At 44.6% G+C, this 22,085-nt stretch overlaps 1 protein-coding gene across 4 annotated transcripts in view; it reads right to left on the bottom strand.

The window, feature by feature from the left end:
• Positions 1 to 22,085, bottom strand: part of POLA1 (DNA polymerase alpha 1, catalytic subunit) — a 349,929-nt gene that overhangs the window by 178,180 nt on the left and 149,664 nt on the right. For all 4 annotated transcript variants that reach the window (XM_074968368.1, XM_074968379.1, XM_074968396.1 and 1 more), the window contains exons 29-32: positions 18,718 to 18,923; positions 16,857 to 16,989; positions 10,182 to 10,313; positions 2,978 to 3,152 (exon numbers count right to left, since the gene is read on the bottom strand). In XM_074968368.1, the coding sequence (XP_074824469.1) occupies positions 2,978 to 3,152; positions 10,182 to 10,313; positions 16,857 to 16,989; positions 18,718 to 18,923 (646 nt within the window). The remainder of the gene's footprint in view (positions 1 to 2,977; positions 3,153 to 10,181; positions 10,314 to 16,856; positions 16,990 to 18,717; positions 18,924 to 22,085) is intronic.

Raw genomic sequence — 22,085 nt, 5'->3', positions numbered from 1 at the left:
TAATGTCTGGGGATAGGACAAGAAGCAATGGGCTTAAATTGCAGCAAGGGCAGTTTAGGTTGGACATCAGAAAAAACTTCCTAACTGTAAGGGTAGTTAAGCACTGGAATAAGTTGCCTAGGGAGGTTGTGGAATCTCCATCATCGGGGATTTTTAAGAGTAGGTTAGATACCTGTCAGGGATGGTCTAGATAATACTTCAGTCCCCTGCAATCAAGGGAGGACTGCACTAGATGACCTATTGAGGTCCCTTCCAGTCCTACGATTCTATAGCACCAGCTTGAAAGTTAATAGCTAAAATGGCACAATCCAATTTTTTTCCTTTTAATCTTTTTAACATTCTATTATGGGAGGACAGAACCTTGTCAATATCTCTTAGCAAAACATTAAGAGTTGCAACTTCCTCCAAGCCATAGATCCCTGCATAAAACATCTATTTTAATGCTGCTTTCATCTTTCTTCCTGATCTGATAAAGAAGCTACCTCTTCCAAGGGAGCATATGATATTTTAGAGCACCCTTCAGTGAGGGAATTGATCCTGGTAAGGGATCTCCAGATCTCTCTCTCTCATTAGGGAGCTCATAACTATTTTCTTGAGCACTGCATGCTTCATAGCTTACGTAGGCCAACCTTATTGCACACATCAAGTGGTCCTTGCATCCCTCCCATTCCTGCCCACAAGCTCCTTGTGTGCCATCCTCCCATCCCCCTTTTTCAGGGACTTCCTGAAACTCCTCCCAGTCTTCCCCGAGAGGGGTTCTGTATGCTCCCATTTCCCTCTCCTCCCATACCAGGTCCCCCATTTCCCTCTCCTCATCAACAGCCCTCTGTGCACCACCATGCCCCTAATGTCCCCCTTATTTCCCACAGCAGAGGCTCTGTGTGCCCTCTATCGCCCCGTATCATGTACCCCCAACCTCCTGACCTGGGGTTCTGTGCCCCTTTCCATTCCCCTTCCCCCCACACCAACATCCCCAGTCTCCTCTAAGCAAGGTTTCAGTGCATCCCTTAATGTTCAAAACCCTCAGCAGGGGTCCCCCATAGAAGGGTTGTACATTCTCCACCCATGGTAGGGACTAAGAAAACCTTCATCATGCCCTTCCCCATGCAGGGGGGCTCTGTCTTCCCCCCACCCCTCCTTTCCCACATTCCTTCCCCATGCTAGGGGCTCTCCATACCTCTCCTTCCTCTTTCCCCCATACCAGGAGTCCCCAATCTTCCCTTCACAAGGGGTTCTTTGTGCCCCATGCTTCCCTCTCCCCATGCCAGGGGCTGTGTGCATGCTCCCATTCCTTTCTCCCCCCATTCTTCCTCCACCCCACTCCTCCAACATTATTCTTCTTTCTATCTGGGAGATAAATCATTCAGGGTGTCAACATGTAAAACTATTGGAAGGATGGGCAGAGATGAGATAGGACCATTGCTATGCTGAAAAGTGCTAATGGGGCCATCAACCAGTTTGATCCAGACAACTGCAGAGGTGCTCGAGGCTGTGGCTGTGCTAAACAGCTGGCAGGGGCTTCGTGTGTCTCCCATTTTCCAATTTTCTCTAATCAATAAGGTTATGGCCACTGATGCCTAGAATACGCCCTCATATTTTAGAATAGATTTGTAGAGCCATCTGATCTGCGATCCACAAACATGGCCCACAGATATAAAGCGGAGAGCCGCAGGGCCCAGGATTTGCAGGGCTCTATTGATTGGATGCAGTGTTCCAAAGTTATCCCATTACATATGCAATGACAGACAGACAAAGAAATGCTGTCAAGTTGAATGTCAGACCTCCATCAGCTCGGCCAATTAATTACCTTTGGGGAGGAAACAAAATGAAAAATGATGTATATGAATAGTCACGTCATATTTTCTATAAAAGAGTTAGAAAATAAACCCTTTGTTGGAGAAGATTTACAAGTAACTTACTAAACACTAAACTTTTCCTCTGGATAGGGAGCCTGTGGAGGATCACTTGTTGTGTGAAATAAGCTGTGTGGGTTAGGAAAAGTTTTACTGTTTTTTCTGACATCTCCTAAAGAAAAATAGTTGTCTTAAGAAAAGCTCAGGCACCCGCACCTCTCTCGGGCTGAGTGAAAACGGGTGAATCTGTGTGCACCTGCAGCAGTAATCGTGTCTCTTGATTTTTCTACATGCCTGACACACAAGGAAGGAAGGATCCATTACTATGGATTATTAGAGTGGCCTGCCTGCTATATCCTAGGAAAAAGGTCTTTATTGCCATATTTCTGAAAAGATTTACCTTGCCATTAGAGATTAAAAATATTAACAGAGCTGCAAAGTTCTTTTTCCCTGGACAGATACTAAAGAGCACAGAGTCTGTAACTGCACAGTATGTTTTAGCAACTTAAGAAAAGCTTGTGAAGAAACAACAGGGCTGCCATGGATAAAAACCTAAAGGGTGCCAGACAGAGTTAGATTTTACAACCCTCACTCATTACAGATGAGCACTTACTCATATGAGTAACTCCACTCAAGTCAATAGGACTACTCACGTGACTAAGCATACAACTAAATCCACCAGCTACCCAGGTCCCACGAAGTAGAAGAGCGTGACCACACGGCAGCGGAAAGCCATGCCTCCCAGCCTGGGTCGGCAGCCTCCTGCTCACTCAAGCAGAGCCAACCGCACGCTGCAGCTGCAGCAGAGGCAGCATTTTTGTTTAGCTGCCCAAGTCCAAGCCTGCCCAAACCCCTAGGTTTGAGTTTGGGCGGCTAGCCGAAGCTGCCATGCGTGTAGCAATGCCCACGCTGATATTTTTAGCGAGCTAGCATGAGTCTGTCTACCCAGGCTTGGAGGTTCATTTCTAGCGGCAGTGTAGACATTCCCTAACTATTCTCTCCCCAACACAGACTGACCTGAAGAACATATTCCCTACTGTGCTTCTGCTAAGAAATGATGTGCATTAATTCCGCTCACTCCGCCCCTTGATGCTCTCTGGATAAAGTGAGTTTTAGATACTTACCTAACCATGTTGCAATGAGAACAGAGTCAATTCCATCTATGGGCTCACAGATTCGAGCCACTACTGGGTGAATCTGTTGTGACAGATAGTACTGAGTATCAACAGTAAGATTTTCTTGTTTTTGCAGCTGTTCTGGAGCATATGCTCTCTGGCTGGCACTCAGATTTGACCCATCCTAAGACAGGGGACATACACAAAACAAACCAAGAGAAAAAAATCAGTCATATGTGGGCTGGAGTTGGGGTTAGACATTTCAGCATTAGAAAACTAGATTTTTAAAAAAGGGTACAGTGGATTCCTTCCTTCAGCTATATTATTACATATCCAATACAAATTAAAGAAATCCGAAGAAACAGGTTACACGTTTGTTGCTGGCATTAGCTAGTAAATTCAAGAACATAAATCAAGCTTGTATTATTACAGCTTGTGTGTGCGCAAATCAGTAATAGTAGACAGAGTAAACAGTCCCATCTGTCAATTGAGAAATGCACAATGAAAATACACTGTTACCATCAGCCCAGTTAAAAGTTCGCAAAGGGCAAACATTTTGGGATCACCCTTATATTAAATCAGCATGATCACATTACAGCGATCGTTAGAGCAGCTTCCTAATGGTTGTGGTGGATTCTCCATCACTGAAAATTTTTAAATCAGATTGGATTTTTTCTCTAAAAAGATACACTCATGTTCAAACAGGAAGTAATTCATGGCCTGTGTTACACAGGAGGTCAGATTAGATGATCAGAAGGGTCCCTTCTGGACTTATACTCAATTAATCTATTGTAACATGCAGATACCAAATCATATCCTTACATGAATGTACTAAAATAATCAGTGGTGCATCGTCAATGAACAGACAAAACACTAAGTGGAAAAATGGAAGGAGGAATTAAGAGAGCAAGACGATCTATTTTGCTAAGAAGTTTATGCTAAGTTCTACATAGACAGGAATAAAAGTGGGTTGATGGAGAAGAAACTGTCAGGCACCAATGCACAGATAAGTAGCACAACAGAGACAATGTGATCAACCCAAAAGGGCTGAGCACCTTAAGAAACTCTTTGCAATCCTTCTAGTCAAGAGTGCCATTCTGGAGTTCCAGAGGGCACAATGAGCCGTTCTTAAAAGAGAAAAAAGTAAAAACAGAGGCTGAAACATGTTGAAATGAGAGGCTAAAAATGCAGGTTGAAAATGGGGCTGCTGGGAGGGTAGAGAAATATCTTGAGTTCCAAGAAAAAACTGTTCTTCAGGGAAATGCAGCATGCATTAAACCTGTAGAATACCACCCACAGGTCATGTGAACACTATGAAAAAAAAAGTGTATTTTTCACATGCATAAGCTAATGTATGCCAAAACCGAACGGGGTGAGGGCAAGTACTGTGGTAGAAAGTACTCTACTATTCAGTAACACCTGTTGTACTTCCGTAGAGCAGGATTCTAACCCCGTAAACCATTGAGGAACCATGCCCCAAGGCAGACAGCCACTATGTTGGGATGAAGCACAACTCTCATCCTGTGAAAGGAGATGAGGAATGGTCAGGAACATGAATGGCAGCTGGACACACAGGTGAAGCAAGTAAGAGTACCAAGCTGGTCTCAGCCAGGTCAACACTATAAGGATAACTCTGACTTTGTCTTGTCTGATCTTGTTCATTACCCTTAGTATCAGTGGCATTGGAGGAAATGCATAGAACACACCCTTCTTCCAAGATAGAAGAAAGCATAGCGGCCCAGACCCCTCTTGATCAGAAAACAGGATACTTCCTGTTCCTGGAGATGGCAAAGAGATCACTTCTAGCAGTCCCCATCTTTGGACTATGCTGTGGAGAACTTGGGTGTCTAGCTCCCATTTGTAATCCTCTGACAAGTGTCTGCTGAGAATATCAGCTGTGATGTGCGGAATACCTGGGAGGTAGACTACTGAAATTTGGATCTGACGAGCCATGCACCAATTCCATAGTTTCACGGCTTCAGCACATAGGAAGGGGGATCTTGCTCCTCCCTGCTTATTGATATAGAACAGGCAGGATATGTTGTCTGTCATGATACTGATTGATTTGCCCCGATAAGGGGCAGGAAATGAAAGCAAGTGTTCCTGACAATCCTGAGCTCCAACAGATTGGTGTGAAGATTGGTTTCTTGAGTTGTCCGTCTTCCTTAGTTGTGAAGATATTGAGGTTGGCTCCCCATCCCATCAGCGATGCATCTCTGTTGTTAAAGTCACTGACGGGCAACAAAAAGGAATGTTTGTACCGACATTGAGTTAATCCTTCCACCAGTCTAAGGAGTTCCTCACTTGTAGAGGAACTGTCACCTTCTGTCCAAGGTATCTGACCAAGGAATAGATCTTTCTGAGCCAACTCTGGAAGCAGCAGAGACATAACCTTGCATGATCGGTCACAAAACTGCCATGTGTCCCAAAAGCTGAACACAGTTCCTTATTGTGATTCCTGAGGCATGTTGCGCATATGCTAAGAAGAAGGGCTCCTCTGTACTTTCTGTACCAGATCTGACAGGGTTATGAATCTGTCTAAGGGAAGGTACGCTATGGCTATCAATGAGTCCATATATGCCCCTACAAACTATATCTTCTGTACAAGAATTAATGTTGACTTTTTTACATTCAACTGCAGACCTAACTCCTGGAACAGACCAAAGTCTGTCTGGGTGGATGACAGCACTACTTTGTAGGAACGGCCCTGGAGTAGCCAGTCGTCAAGGTACAGGAAGACTAGGATCACTTCTTGTCAGAAGCAAGCAGCCATTACTGCCAGGACTGCTGAGAACACCTGGGGGCCAAGTAAAGGCCAAAGGGAAACGCTCAGTATTGGAAACGATCCTGTCCTATAGTGAAGCATAAGTATTTCCTGTGCAATGGATGTATCATGATATGGAAATACGCATCTTGTAGGTAAAGGGCCGAAAACCAAACCCCCTTCTCCAGTGAAGGAATTATAGCTTCCAGAGTCACCATCCTGAATTTTTGAGACTTTATGAACTTGTTTACAAATCTTAGAACTAAGATCGATCACCACCCTTCATCCTTCTTTGGCACAAGGACATAATTTGAGTACAATCCCTCGCACTTATGAGGAGGAGGAACCAGCTTTATTGCTCCTAATCGAAGGAGAAATTTACTTGTCTCAATAAAAGCTCGTGGGAGGGGTCCCTGGAGAAAAACAGGGAAGGGAAGTGGGTGCAAGGGAGGGAATGATGCAAAATGGATGGTATGTTGACTCACTTGTCTATAGTGATCTGCCTCCAAGCATATAGGAAATAGGCAAGGCAGTCTCCAGAAGGATGGGATCTGGGCTAACACGCACAGCTGTAAATCCAGAGGTGTGGAATGGATCGAACCCTCAACCAACCCATCAAAACTGTTGCTTTGAAGATGATGGGTGGTCACGGAGAGCAGATAGCAGTTCTTTTTCTTTTAAATCTCTCTCTCTTTCTGGGGGATTCAGTGGATCTATGGAACCAAGAAGAAAACTGAGCAGGAAACAATCTCTGGGTAGTCTGTGACCTACTAAACTTTTTCTCGATAAAGCTTTTTGTTGATAGATGCAAAGCAATGCACGTGGGAAAAAAGAATCCCAACTACATATATAAAATGATGGGGTCTAAATTAGCTGTTACCATTCAAGAAAGATCTTGGAGTCATTGTGAATAGTTCTCTGAAAACATCCACTCAATGTGCAGTGGCAGTCAAAAAAGCAAACAGAACATTGGGAAAGGGATAGATAATAAGACAGAAAATATATTGCCTCTATATAAATCTATGGTACACCCACATCTTGAATACTGTGTGCAGATATGGTCGCCCCCATCTCAAAATATATATATATATATATATTGGAATTTGAAAGGGTTCAGAAAAGAGCAACAAAAACTATTAGGGGTATGGAACAGCTTCCGTATGAGGAGAGACTAATAAGACTACGAATTTTTAGCTTGGAAAAGAGACGACTAAGGAGGGATATGACAGAGGTCTATAAAATCATGAATGTTGTGGAGAAAGTAAATAAGGAAGTGCTATTTACTCCTTCTCACAACACAAGAACTAGGGGGTCACCAAATGAAATTAACAGGCAGCATGTTTAAAACAAACAAAAGGAAGTATTTCTTCACACAATGCACAGTCAACCTGTGGAACTCTTTGCCAGAGGATGTTGTGAAGGCCCAGACTATAAGAGGGTTCAAAAAAGAACTAGATAAATTTATGGAGGATAGGTCCATCAATGGCTATTAACCAGGATGGGCAGGGATGGTGTCCCTAGCCTCTGTTTGCAGAAGCTGGGAATGAGCAACAGGGAATGGATCACTTGATGATTACCTGTTCTGTTCATTCCCTCTGGGGCACCTGGCATTGGCCACTGTCAGAAGACAGGATACTGGGCTAGATGGACCTTTGGTCTGACCCAGTAGGGCCGTTCTTATTTGTAGGTATATGTATGCCAGGGGGTCATAAAATAGCCCTAGAGTCCTTTAGAGGGTGCAAGGACTCGTATGTGGTTTCCGAGAAGAGTTTACAACTATCGAAGGGAAAGTCCTCCACCGTCTTCTGTACATTTCAAGGAAATCCTGAGATATAGAGCCATGATGCCCTGCACATAACCAGTGCCATAGAGATGAACCTGGCAGCAGTGTCAACAGCAGCGAAGGATGCTTGAAGAGCAGTTCTGACCACCAACTGGCCGTCTGAGATGATGGACTGGAATTGCTCCCCATGCTCTTGTGGCAAATGGTCAATAAAAGTCATGAATCAGTTATAAATTTGTAAAATTATATTTGGCCACGACCACTTGATAATTCACAATCCTGAATTGCCGAGCTGCTGACGAACAGGACCTTCACCCAAAGAGATCCAGCCTTTTCTGGTTCCTGTCAAATGGGATAGACTTAGAGAAGCACTGCCTACCTGACTCATTTACCGCATCCACCACCAGAGAGCTAGGCTGAGGGTGGAAGAACAAAAAGTCAGAATCCTTAGAGGGAACAGCAGGGGGGCTCCTAGCTGCGAGTCCCCGCCAGGCTGGGGAGGGACAGGACTTGTCCTTTCCTTGCCTGGCAGCTCTCAAGGGGGAGAGGGGAGATCAGGCCCACCTCCAAGAGCCTCCCCTTGCTGCACGAAGCTCCAAAGGTTCCTGCAGCTGGAGGAGGCTTGTGGACATGGGTCTGACCTTCCCCTGCTGCTAGGGCTCCTAGCTGCAAGTCCCCACTGCCGGAAAAGGGACCCCACTGTTAAAACACCTTGAAATTTCAGATGTAAACATCTGAAAATGTGAAATTGACCATTTAAAAATCCTCCAGCCGTGAAATTGATCAAAATGGACTGTGAATTTGATAGGGCTCTAATAATAATATTTATCCCTTTCTAGATGGAAATGATAGAACTGCCTTTTCTGCATTGACAGAAGCGTTCAGTAAATATTCTTGTTCTGTATTTGGGGAAAAAGCCAGATGTATTTATATCCTGTGATGAGGACGCAATACTTTCCATTTCAACAGTAACTCAGGAGGATGTTAAACAGCAGCTATTTTTTAAATCAGCAAGTCTGGATAATTTGTATCCAAGAGTTTTTTTTTGTTTGTTTTGGTTTTTTTTAAAGAGCTGGTCTAGGAGTTCTCTGGATGGTTAATTTTGATTTTCAGAACACTGGAGAAATTCCAGAGGACTGGAAGAAAGTGAATGTCATGTCAATAGTTAAAAAGGGAAAGCTCGATGACAAAGGTAATTATAGGCCTGTCAGCCTGACTTTGATCCCAGGCAAAACAATGGAAGGGCTGATTTGGGACTCAAATAGACAATTAAAAAAGGGTAATATAATTAATGCCAATCAACATGGGTTTACAGAAAATATATCGGGTTTAACTTGATATCTTTTTGGATGAGATTACAGTTTTGGTTGATATTGTTAAGGTAACAGTGTTAATGTAATCTACTTCGACTTTGGTAAGGTATTTGTACTTGGTAGCATATGACATTTTGATTATGAAACTAGTATGATACAGAAATCCACAATGGCACATATTAAATGGATAAAAAACTGGCGAATGGATAGGTCTTCAAATGTACTTGTAAACAGATGGAAACCAAATGATGGAAACCATCACCACGCAAATACGTTTCTTGTGGGGTCCTGCTGTTTAACTTTTTTTTTTTAAATGGCATAGAACCGTCACTGATAAAGTCTGCAGATCAAACAAAGATTGGGGTAGTAGTAAATAATGAAGAGGACAGCTCACTGATATAGAGTGCTCTGGATCGTTTGTAAATTGGGAACATGAAAAAATTATGCATTTCAATATGGCCAACGGTAAAGCCACAGATGCAGGAACCAAGAATGCAGACCAAACTCACAGGATGGGAGACTATTCTGGGAAGCAGTGACTCTGAAAAAGATGTAGAGTCATGGTGGGTACTCACATGACCGTAAACTCCCAGTTAAACACGCTAGCCAAAAAAAGGTAATGTGATCTTTGGATATATAAACAATGGAATATCAAGGGTTATATTAATCTCTGAGTTTGGCACTGTTGCTACCGCTACTGAATACTATGCCCAGTTCTGGTGTCTACACTTCAAGATACGGAAAAACTGGAGAGGGTTCAGAGAAGAGCCACAAGAATGATTAAAAGACTGGACAACATGCCTTATAATGACACATTCAAGGAGCTCAATCTATTTAGTTCACTAAAGAGAAGTTATGGGATGACTTGATGACAGTTTTATAAATACCTACATGGAGAATAGAAATTTCATAATAGAGGACACTTCAGTCGAAAAATGTATGACACGATCCAATGGCTGGAAGTTGAAGCTATACAAATTCAGTCTAGAAAGAACCGTGCAAATTTTGAACAGTGCAGGTAATTAACCATTGGAATAACTCATTTAGGGTTGTGGTGGATTCTCCATCACTGTAAATTTTAAAATCCAGATTGAATGTTTTTCTAAAAAACTGCTCTGGTTCCAACAGGAATTAATTCAGGAAGTCCTATGGCCTGTGTTATGCAAGAGGTGAAACTAGTGGATCAATGGTTCCTTCTGGACTTATAGTACATGAGTCTATGTTAACCTTACTTAATAGTGTTCTTTAAAAATACAGAATAATGCCATTCAACGATTTGAGGGATTTGTTTTTTTTTATTTTCTCCCAAAACCTCATGAATAGTATCTACCCATAACCAAGATTTTTTTTTACCTGACAGATCACATACGACACAGTATCTCCTGCTTTCACTTTTCGGCCTCCTTGACAGTTTATCCACATGGCAACATGCACATGTGGCAAGCTTTTTTTGTCAGGATAATCCTGAGGATCTTTTGTCAATGCCTAAGAGACAAAGGGGAAAACAGGTACATATCTTTGAGAAAAACGGAAATTAAATACTGGACAAATCACTGCAGTAAAAAACAAAGATTATATAATAGCTGTCTTCGTCATCCCTCTACAGTTCACCAGAAAACAATTTTGAAAGATGACATTAATATAAATATAACATTATAACAAATATATCAGTCTTTCATGCTCCCTAATTAACATTATTGTAAGAGCAACCTGAAATTTTATACATTAAGTTTCTGAAAAGCTAAACACAATAGGAACCCCTAATAAAAGTTCAAACAAGCACAAAGACAGCTAGAATAGTTAAAAAATAGATTTAATCAAAGTATGAAATACTATACACAGTGCAAGAATGCAGTGAAAGGTTAATTTTTTTTTCAGTTTTGAAAATTCTAAATGTCTGACACATTTATATCTAACAAACTTTGTAACAGAAGTAGACCAGGGTTTCAATATGTCTATGGATAGGACTACTGGAATTTTACAATAAATCATTTCCCCTCTATATTCCGTAATTACTTCACTTGAAGATTTTGGGGAAAAAAAATCACCCCCTTCTCTACACCTACAACTTCATCAACATAACTTTCAAACTAATATTTGGTTCTAAATATTTTAAAGGCAATAAAACAGTGGAGTGTGTAGGACTTAAAAAACCGGTTACCTACTTTTAGGTAACTGTTGTTCTTTGAGATGTACTGCTCATGTCCATTCCATTCTAGGTGTGTGTGCACAATTACGCAATCGTCATAAATTTCTTCCTGAGAGGTATCCGTAGGGTCGGCTGTGGCGCCCCCTTGAGTGCCGTGCTTATGCATTACTGTATCAGGTGCCGCTGGCCCAGCGCCCTCTCAGTTCCTTCTTGTGGGCAACTCCGAAAGAAGGGTAGGAGGGTGGGTAATGGAATGGACACGAAGAACAACAGTTACAAAAAGGTAGGTAACCATTTTTTCTTCGAGTGTTTGCTCATGTTGATTCCATTCTAGGTGATTCACAAGCACTGTCAATGGAGGTGGGCTGGGAGCTCACGGTCTTGCAGTGTGCAGCACTGCTCTGCCGAAGCCAGCATCATCCCAGGCCTGCTGGGTAAGTGCATAATGGGATGTAAACGTATGGACAGATAACTAGGTAGCAGCTCTACAGATCTCTTGGATCGGCACCTGAGCCAGGAAGGCTGCTGCTGATGCTTGTGCTCTAGTTAAGTGCGCCTTGACTATTGCCGGTGGAGGCATTTTCACCAGCTCACAGAGGTAGCGGATGCAGGCGATGATCCAAGACCAAATCCTTTGAGCAGACATTAGGTGACCTTTCATCCTGTCTGCCATCGTAACAAACAGCTGCATTGACTTGCAAAACGGCTTTGTCCTGTGGATGTACAAGGCCAGCGCCCTCCTGTAGTAGTCCTATCCTGGGTGTGCAACCTGCATTCCTCTTCCAATTTATGAAGCTTCAGGAAGACGACAGGTAAGTATATGTCCTAGCTAGTATGAAACTGGGAAACTATCTTGGGCAGAAACACCGGGTGAGGACGCAGTTGGACCTTATCCTTGTAGAATACCGTTGGGGGGAAGTTCTGAAAAAGATCTCAGACACGCTGTGGGCAGATGTTACTGCAACCAGGAATGAAACCTTCCAGGAGAGAAGGAGAAGAGAGGAGGAAGCCAGAGGTTCAAAGGGAGGCCCTAAGAGCCTTCACAGCATGAGATTCAAGTCCCATGAACAGACAGGGTCCCGCATGTGAGGGTAGAGATGCTCCAGATCTTTCAAAAACCGGGCTGTCATGTCATGACTGAAGGCTGACCTGCCTTGGAATGGAGGGTGGAAAGCCCAGTACATGTACCTTTTCAGCTTGGCCAGGTAAGTTGCTCTGGTGGAGCGCTTTCTGCTACCCAACAAGACCTGTTGAACCTGGGCTGAGCATTCCTGCTCTTCCGCATTCACCCATGCAGTAACCATGCTGTCAAGTGCAACGCCGCCAGATTCGGGTGTAGAAGACTGCCATGGTTCTGGGACAGCAGGTCTGGCCAGAGAGGTAGCCACAGCAGGGCAGCTACCAAAAGGTCCAGCAGCATGTCCAACCAGTGTTGGCAAGGCCACTCGGGAGCTATCAAGATAACTTTTGCCCTGTCCTGTTTGATCTTCACGAGGACTCTGTGGAGCAATGGCACTGGTGGGAAGGCGTACATCAGGGCCCCCGATCACAGGAGCAGGAAAGTGTCGGACAGGGAACCCCTGTCCATCCCCCAGAGTGAACAGAACACGTGGCATTTCCTGTTCTGACGGGACATGAACAAGTCCATCTGCGGAGTCCCCCATTTTTGGAAGATCATAATGACTGCCTCTGGATGGAGTGACCACTTGTGGCAAGATGAGAAGGCCCTGCTGAGGCAACCTGCAAACACACTCCTGGTCCCGGGCAGGTGCGCAGCTACTAGATGAATGGTCTCCTGCACACAAAAGTCCCAAAGGCGGGGAGCTTCTTGGCACAGGGCCGACGACCTGGCTCTGCCCTGCCTGTTGATCGTGACGGTATTGTCCATGAGGACCTGCACCACCTTTCCCCTCAGGTGGGGCAAGAAAGCCTGGCAGACTAGGTGAACGGCTTTGAGCTCCCTGATGTTGATATGGGGGGCCAAACCATCATTTTGCAGCCAGTGGCCTTGCATGCTGAGCTTGCCCAGGTGGGCTCCCCGGCCCAGGTCCGACGCATTGGAGACCGGGGTCAGCGACGGGGACAGGGCAGCGAAGCAAACTCCCTGCAACATCTATAGGGGGTTCATCCACCAATCCAGGGACAACAGAATGTGATCCGGCACCTTGACCTCCCGATCTAGGTCATGCCTGTTGGGGATGTAAACCAACGCCAGCCATGCTTGCAGAGGCCGGGGATGGAGCCAGACGTGACTGACCACCTATATACAGGAGGCCATGTGGCCCAACAACCACAAGCAGGTGTGAGCCATAGCGAGCAGGTGGTTCTTCACGTGGGAGATCAGGTCCGACATGGCCTGAAAATGCGCCTCCGGAAGGAAGGCTCTGGGTCACGTTGAATAGAGAATCGCCCCAATGAACTCTATTCATTGGGCTGGCTTTAAGGTGGATTTTTTCTCGTTCATCAACAGGCCCAGGTCGCAGCAGGTGGAACGCACCAGATCAAGGCTTCTCTGGACTTGTTCCCAACACCTGCCCTTGATGAGCCGATTTTCGAGATACGGGAAGACCTGGACCCCGTGACGTCTCAGGTAAGCAGCCCACTGGTGCCACACATTTTGTGAAGACCCTTAGGGCTGATGAAAGGCCAAAGGCAAGTGCCATGAATTGGAAAATATGTCCGCCCACTATGAAACAGAGTAAACGTCTATGACCTCGGGATATGGAAATAAACGTTCTTCAAGTCAAGGGCAGCGTACCAGTCTCCCAAATCCAGGGAGGGGATGATGGAGGCCAAGGAGACCAGGAGAAACTTCAACTTCTTGAGAGACTTATTGAGGCGTCAAAGGTCCAGAATAGGTCTGAGGCCCCCTTTTGCATATAGGATCAGGAAATAATGGGAGTAGAATGCCCTTCTTGTCGCATCCCGAGGGACCTCCTCCACCATCCCCAGGTGCAGGAGGTTTTCGACTTCTTGAATGAGGAGTTGCTCGTGAGAGGGGTCCCTGAAGAGGGATGAGAAAGGAGGGAGCAGTGGCTGAAAACTGAAGGGAGTAGCCTTTGCGCTGGCCATTGGCCGTGCTGCCAAGGTGGGGCCATTGACGTCGAGACGGCCTCAGGGGCCCAATCACGCCAGTAGAGTCTGGGCAAGAGGCTGAACTGCCCTTACATGCTGGAGGAATCCCCTTCCAGCGACCACAGTGGGGCCATCAATGCCTGAGTCTGCCTGCTGACCGTCACCACCAGAGACCAGTGCCCGGAGTGAGAAGACTGGTGCCGGTTTCAAGAAGACTGGTGCCAGGGGGCAACTGGAGACATGACAGGGAGTGGTCCCACCGGGCAGGCAACTGAGATCTGCACCGGGAGGACGACTAGTGGGAGAGTAAACGGTGCTGGTAGTACGGAGACCAGCACCTCCCTGTAGGCAATCCACATCGAGACAGCAGGGACCACGATCGCAGTGCTGGTGACCCAGGGTGAGCCCCAGAGGATCTGGGCTGCGATTCCGGGGATTTGTGGCGTAGAGATGGAGAGCGCTGTCTTGGCTCGGGGGATCAGCAGTGCTCCACTACCCTCTGAGGAGTCTTAGCAGCTAGCTTGTCCTCATAGGGAGCCTTTGCTGTTTCCTGCGGCATATGCTGTGTTGGCCGCATGGGCAGAGGCCTCTGTTCTTTCGGCACCAGCGGAGCTTGCGAAGGCATCTGTGCCATCAGCGGATTGGGTCCCATACCACTCCTTGGAGTTGGTGGTGGACCTTTTCAGAAGCTTAGGGCCCTGACTGGGGAGGCATGCACACATGGCTTTGGAGTGGCGGGCGGCCTGAACTGGGTCCCTTGCCTGATGACCCATGGCCCTTCTTGCTTGGAGCTGGAGAACTGTGCTTCCTAGTTTTCTTTTTGGGCGCTGGCAATGGGGATCGGTGCCAGGCAGAGCCTGGTGCCGCGGGTGCACTGCGCATTGAGACCGAGGTACTAGGCGAGTCTTGGCAGGACAGGCAAAGGGCAGACTCCATGAAGAGAGCCCGCAAATGAAGAAGTTTGAAAGTTTTTACAAATATGGCACTTGTCCTTCACGTGTGATTCCCCCAAGCACTTGAGGCAGCTCTTGGGGGTCACTTACAGGAGTAGGCCTGTTACAGACCATGCAGGGCTTAAACTCAGGAGACCAAGGCATGCTCCTCCTGGGGCGAAGTCCCCGCTGGGACTCTAACTTCTAACTACACTTAACACTAACTACTATAAACAAACTATTTATAAAACCGTAAGGCTCAAAGTCAGTAGAAACAAAACCGCTAGCCCTTGCAATGCAAGGAAACATGCTCCGACTAACCACCACGGGCAATGAGAAGGAACTGAGAGGGTGTAGGGCCAGCGATATATACCGACATAGGAGCACTCAAGGGGGCGCCACTGCCGACCTTACAGTTCCCGCTAAGGCAAAAATCTCCGACGACCGCACACTTGGGCATGCGCACACCTAGAATGGAATCGACATGAGCAAGCATACAAAGAACAATGGGAGATATCTCCAATAGCATTCATTTTTAACAGAAAACTGGTTTAAAATGGTTGTAGTCATACTGGTCTTCAAGAAAAGACAGACAAGGTAATAATGGAACAGCTGTCAATGAGCCACAAAATAGTTGACTCCACAAGCACTGACATGAAAGTGTGTGATTTTCATTACTACTTCATTTAAATTTTCTTGAGGACCAAAGAGTTGCCCAGCAGAGAAGGGGCACTATTATACTGTGGCAAAGCTGGGAGAGAAGAGTCTTTTCATAAGAATTCCAATGGGAAGAGAGAAGCTTTATTAACAAAGAAAGAAGGAAAAAAGTTTTATTCATGGTTCCCAAAAAGGAAGGGAGGAAAGAACAGCACTCCTGCCAGCTAAGGCAGAACATTCTGGCTCACATTCATGGGCAAGTCCCAGACGGGGCATCAGAATTAATTTCAGCTCCAGTCTCTGCCACAGAGAGGGAGAACCCAACAATTTGTACTGGACTTCTGGACATACTCCACAGTGAAAATAACTTTTCGATTCTTTTCCATTGTACTCTTCAGTTTATGTTCCATAACTAAAGTAATGACCTGGGGGACAATGTTCTCAGCTGTGGCAAAGAAACTACATTCTATTGCTCTGTTCTTGGAGCATGGCCTCACAGACCAAAAAAACAAAACAAAAACAAACCAGATTTGGGACTCCGAAGAGGTTAGAGACACACACTAGGATCCTCATTCAGCAAGGTACTTCAGCACATGCCTAACTTTAAACATGAATAGTCCCATTGCCTTTCTTACTTAGGCTGTAAGCTCTTTGGGGCAGGGACCATCTTTTTGTTGGGTGTTTGTACAGCACCTAGCACGGTGAGGTTCTGGTCCTTGGCTGAGGCTCCTAGGGAATATCACAATAGAAATAACAGGGATTACTCATAGACTTCAAGTCAGGCCTATTGCTTAAGTCCCTTGCTGAATTGGGGCCCAAGTGCTAGTGGCAGGGAAAATGAAAGGAACAGAAGTGTAGGAGTGATAAATTTAAAAGAAAGAATCAAGTTAAAAAAGAGGGGGATTGGCCATTTCCTCTTTTGACGTAGAGAGGTGGACCAGGATCAATATTTTCAGGAACCATACAACTTTTCCCAGCACTAGTTCTGGATCACTGACCAGAAAGACAAACTAAAATCCCTGGTAATATCATATCAAATGCATGAAGGAATCATTAATGACCGTCCATCCCTTGCCTGAGTTTGGTGAAACAGCATGTAAAGAAGACACATATACTACAGCATTTTTAACTATAAAAGGTCTTGCAAAATAGTTTTATGGGGGGAAAAAGAAACCTGAAAATCTTATCAGTAGCTGATGAGTGGTACCATTTTACCTTGTTGATTTCAAATTGGCTTATTGGGACTCTGCCATTTATCACATTTTCTCCAATTTCTATTAGTCGTCTTTGAATGTTTTCCACGATTGTGTCTCGGGACTGGTCAGAAAGAATCTGACCAATTACATAGCTGTAAAGAAGTAGATGCAAACAAAACTTTTTTTAAAATACAGAGGGTATCTTAGTCTTTAAAAAATACCATAGTAAATATGTGCATCTCTCTCTTTGTTACCTCTAAAAACTACAAACGGAGGACAAAGTTTACCTCAAAATTAACAACGCTTTTTCCCATGATCGCTTACATGTTTTAATTCAAACTATTTCTTGAAACTATTTTAAAATGATGGACCCAATGCATTTATAATGTCCCCCCTCAGTGGTGTTTTGACATTTACTAATCCACAAAAGGTATCCAAAATGAGAGAAAATTTGACTATGAAGTCTGTTCACTCTAACTTCCTGCCTATTTCTGGAAAAATGTATACAGAGGGTCTGCCAGCTGCAGTACTTAATCACTGGAGAACCCTGACAAACATTTGTATAGCTTTAATTACTCATACATTCCTAACGTGGAGAAATTTGTTTCTATTATGATGCATCTTTTCTTAGAAAATACAACAGTTAAGAATAGTAAGCAAGTGTGTAGTGTACATTTACAGATAGAGAGGCATCAATTTCTGGGTACTTTAAACTAATATTTTCCAAGAGGCTGTATGCAATACAAATTGACTCAGCCATAAAATGACCACCTCTCTGTTCAATCAAAAGTATTCTTCCTTTAGTACTAATTGTATAATCTCTGTAAAAGTTGAGTGCAAGAGAGGCTCCATATGCTTCACATAGTAAATGCCAATAAATCAAATAATCATTGATACCACATACAATCTTCTTTAACAAATAAAAGGATCTAAATGAATGACAAAAGAGCTCTTCAGGACAGTGACCACATCTTCCATTTTGAGTGCTTCTGCAAACTTAAAATTTATTAACAACTCTTTAAAGCTGTAATTTGCTACAGTGTAGTATCAAACTCCCTACGCCTCCTTCAAAAATCTCAACCTAAGAACCCAAATCAATGATAAAACATGTGAGAATACATACATGTCTCACAATTCCTGAATTCAGGTTTATTGTGCTATATATTTAATTGCTTCAGAGGAAATGCAAAATTTAAGATTTACAAGAAAGTGAGACCAACCGACAGTAAAAATAGAGCTTTTTAAGTGTAAACATATAATCTGTTACTAGCTTAAAATCTTTCAATATTTTGATAGGCTGTTCTGAGTCCTTTTAAAAATTAGTTAAAGCACTTTCTGTACTTAATACAGGAGTTAGAGTCAGAGTTCAAAGGCTTGAAGGGACCACCAAATGATCTAGTCTGACCTCCTGTATATATATCACAGGCCACCAACACTACCCAGCGCCCACACACCAAACCCAACACTGAAATTAGACAACCCAACACTGAAATTAGAGTATATCATTATGGGTCACAAGAGGAGAACAGAAGGGACCAAAGTGAACCAATGACGAAGGTCACTGCAATGGCAGGGAACTGATTGAGATATACCCAGGTAATCCCAGCAAGTGACCTGCACCCCAGGCTGCAGAAGATGATGAAAAACCAGCAAGGTCACTGGCACTGCCAATCTGACTTAAGGAAAAATTCCTTCCTGACCTCACATATGGCAATCACTTAGAACCTGAACACTGGCTATAAACAGTAGCAACATTTTTCCTGTGAGAGAGACATTAGCAACATCTAGCAGCTCACATGTTAATGAAGATTGTGTGTGAGATTTTCAAGAGTCGTACATCATGAGATGAAAATAAAGTCAATATTAAAAGCAAAACTCACTTTCCAGTTTCTTTTGCAAGATCACACCAGTCTCTTCGGACTATGTCCAATCCTTTCAATTCCTGTTTGGTAACATATTTCCCATCTCCTGTTGGCTCCACCGTCAGAGCAGCATATTTCTTCTTCTTTAACAGTAGCAGGGACTTGAAGACCCCATCAATATCAATCTCCAACAATTTGTACAGCTTGTTCACTTCACTTTTAATCTGTGATACATTATCACCATTAAACCAAATGCAACATCTCAGTAATTAACACACATTACTTTCAAGAATACATGCATCAGGCTGAAGTTTCATAGCAGTCATACTTTATGTTGTGTGCTTATACAGACATATTTTATACATTGGATAGATGTTTTCAGTATAGTAATACTTATTAACTACCGGTTTCAGAGTAGCAGTCGTGTTAGTCTGTATCCGCAAAAAGAAAAAGGAGGATTTGTGGTAACTTAGAGACTAACAAATTTATTTGAGCATAAGCTTTCGTGAGCTACAGCTCACTTTATCGGATGCATGGAAATGGTAGATACACAAAGTAGGTCCTGGGGTCAACTGTGCTATAAGACATCTGTCCCCATGAATCTGGGGTCTGCCTCCCTTCTGAACAATTTTGGCCTCTTTGCATTTGCATAATTCATGAACAGGTTGGTTGAAGGAAGTCTGAACAATAAGACAGAAAATCTCCTGATTCAACCATCACTGAGAATTGATGACTCTGCACCTGCTGAGCTGGACAATCTTTTGGTTCAGGTCCCCGTTTGATGTGGATTGCTCTGAGGGAAAAGGAAGAATTGTTCTACCTACCTCATTATTTCTACTGCTTCTACATGTAGTACTGGACTCCTTGCTCCCCCTTGGTTGATTAAATACGCAACTGCATTCGTACTGTCTGATTGATGCAGCATGTGGTTCCCTGTTAGGGTGGGCTGGCTTGATTGTGGAGCTAGCTTGACTACTCTCAGCTCTAAGATGTTTATGCTGCGACCCTTTTTTCCTCCTCACTCCAGAGGCCCTGGGCTCTTTGGGTGTCCAAGTGAGCTCCTCAGCCATCCAGGCTGGCAATGGTTGTGAAAACTAAAGGATCTGGAAATCAGATGGGCAAGACTCTAGGGACGTTGTCATAGGCTGACCATCAGTGTAAGGAGTTGAACACGTGTATCGGAACCCACATTTCATCTTTCATATGTTCCAGGGAGAGGTCAACCTTTAGTATGAAGGCTTCAACACGTCCGATGCATAATTGTGACAAAGTGAACCCTATGTATGACACCAGGAGTCCTAGCAGTTAGAGGCATAGAGCTATGGTAGCCGTCCCACGGCTCTGGAGCAAGAAAATGAATTCCTGGGTGGAACAAGAGAATTTTTCTTGGCATCAATATCAAAGCCATGCACCTAGAGGAGATTCAAAGTGCAAGTTATGGCCCTGTCTTCTGCTGACTGCGATGAAGCTCTGATCAGGATGTCATCCAGGAAGGGATACAGATGAGTTCCTTGTGACCTGCCTCTGGTTATTATCACCATCAACACCTTTGTAAAAATTTTGGGAGCCAAGGACAGGCTGAACGGGAGTGTTTGGTACTGATAATGTTTGCTCTTGTGGATGAACTTCAGAAGTCTGCTGTGGCACGGTCTGATGGGTGTATGGAGATACATGTCCACTAGATCTATTGAAGTCAAGAAATGCCCCGGGACAGGGATGACACCATAGAGGCCAGGATCTCCAACCCAAACTTCATTTTCTTCATCCACTTGGACATTTTGACATCAAGAATGGTGCTAATATACCCTGTATGCTTCTGTACAATGAAGAAGATGGAGTAGAACCCAGAGAGCCTTTCTTCTAAGGGAACACTATCACCCCATTTTTAGATGATGAGATATTTCATTCTGCATCAGATTGTGTTTTATGGGATTGTTGTAGGTGCGTTGACTGGATGTAAAACAGTTGGAGTGTAGCTCACAGCTCAAGGGAGTATCCTTGGCTATTTTCTTGACCCAGTTGTCTGTGATTAATGAAAACCATTCCTCTAGGAAATGGGAAGTCCTGGCCCCTAGATTCAGTTTTGGGCAGAGGCCTATGTGATCATCATAAAATGGATTGCGGGGGGAGGGAAGGGAGACTGAGGTCCTGCTGGACTTTCCCCTTCACCTCAATTTCACTTAGGGCATCTGTTGTCCCTTCACTGGTACTCCTGTGAGGAAGAGGGGTGAAAGAAGCACCTCCCTGTGAAGGCCAGTCTATCTGTCTCCTGAGGGTGCTTAGTGGAGAAGGGAGAGACTTTGGATTTTGCTGCATTGTCACCCTCCAGCTTTTCTCCAAAAAGAAGAGAGCCTGTAAACTTGGCTGAGCACAGAACCTGCTTAGAGTGAGTATCCACCTTCCAGGGTCAGAGACTAAGATGGTGCCTGGCTACTGAGCTGGAAGACACAGCTTGGGCTGAGGACTTCATTGCATCCATTAAGGCATCAGCTACCAACACTGTTGCTAGGAATACTTTCTCTAAAACAACCCTTTGAAATCTTCCAACCAGGAAAGAGAGACTCTTGCAAAGCAGTTATCTGCCAGGGACGCACAGAGGGTGGTGAAAGCAGCTTCAAAGCCCTCACAGTGGCTTCCATCTTTCTATCTATGGGGTTTTTTGGGGGAAGAACTCCCCTTCTGAGGGAATAACCATATCCTTGGCAAAGAACGCTACAGTGGCGTCAACCTTCAGTATCTCAACAGTAGAGCCCTTTGGTTCTTGAATGTTGTAGAGCCTGAGGTAACTCGTTAATATGCTGCCCTGATCAGGCTTGTTCCATTTATCCTTAATCACTTCCTCAAAGGATAAGTGAAGGGGTAGTGCAGCCTCAGGGGAGGATTTTGAAGGGCGCAATCTGCTCTGAGGCTTACTGACAGGAGCCTGTCAGGTTTCAGAGCTAGATAACTCACCTTCCTACTGGACAATTAGAAGCTGTGCTGCAGCTTTGGTGAGGCCTTTTGCCACTTGCCTCAGGACCCAGGGCCCTCTCGAGAGGTCTGTCTCAGAATCCAGTCCCCAAGATGGGAGGGGAGATTCATTGTTGGAACTCTCCTGGTCAGCTTTGGGAGTGGAGCTGATTAGAAGCCCCGCTTCTTTTTTCCCCGGGACCCACTTTAAGATGCGGGGCAGGCAGGAAGAGAATTTGTGGCCACCTCAAGCTTACCCAATTTGTTCTGCAGGTGCTTCTGGGACTTATCCCCTCACTTTTGGAGGCTCTTTCTGCACTGCACTGGGGTTCCTGCTCCATTTCCCCCCCCATCAATCACAGCTGCCTCAGTAGTACAGTGACCCCACCTGCCTGTCCAACTCTCAGCCCTGGGACCTAACGAAGTCTCGGACAGAA

Source organism: Natator depressus, chromosome 1 (genome assembly GCF_965152275.1).
Source record: "Natator depressus isolate rNatDep1 chromosome 1, rNatDep2.hap1, whole genome shotgun sequence".
Taxonomy (NCBI): Eukaryota; Metazoa; Chordata; order Testudines; family Cheloniidae; genus Natator; species Natator depressus.
The sequence above is the reverse complement of the archived record's forward strand: the minus strand, read 5'-3'. Positions and strand labels throughout refer to the sequence as shown.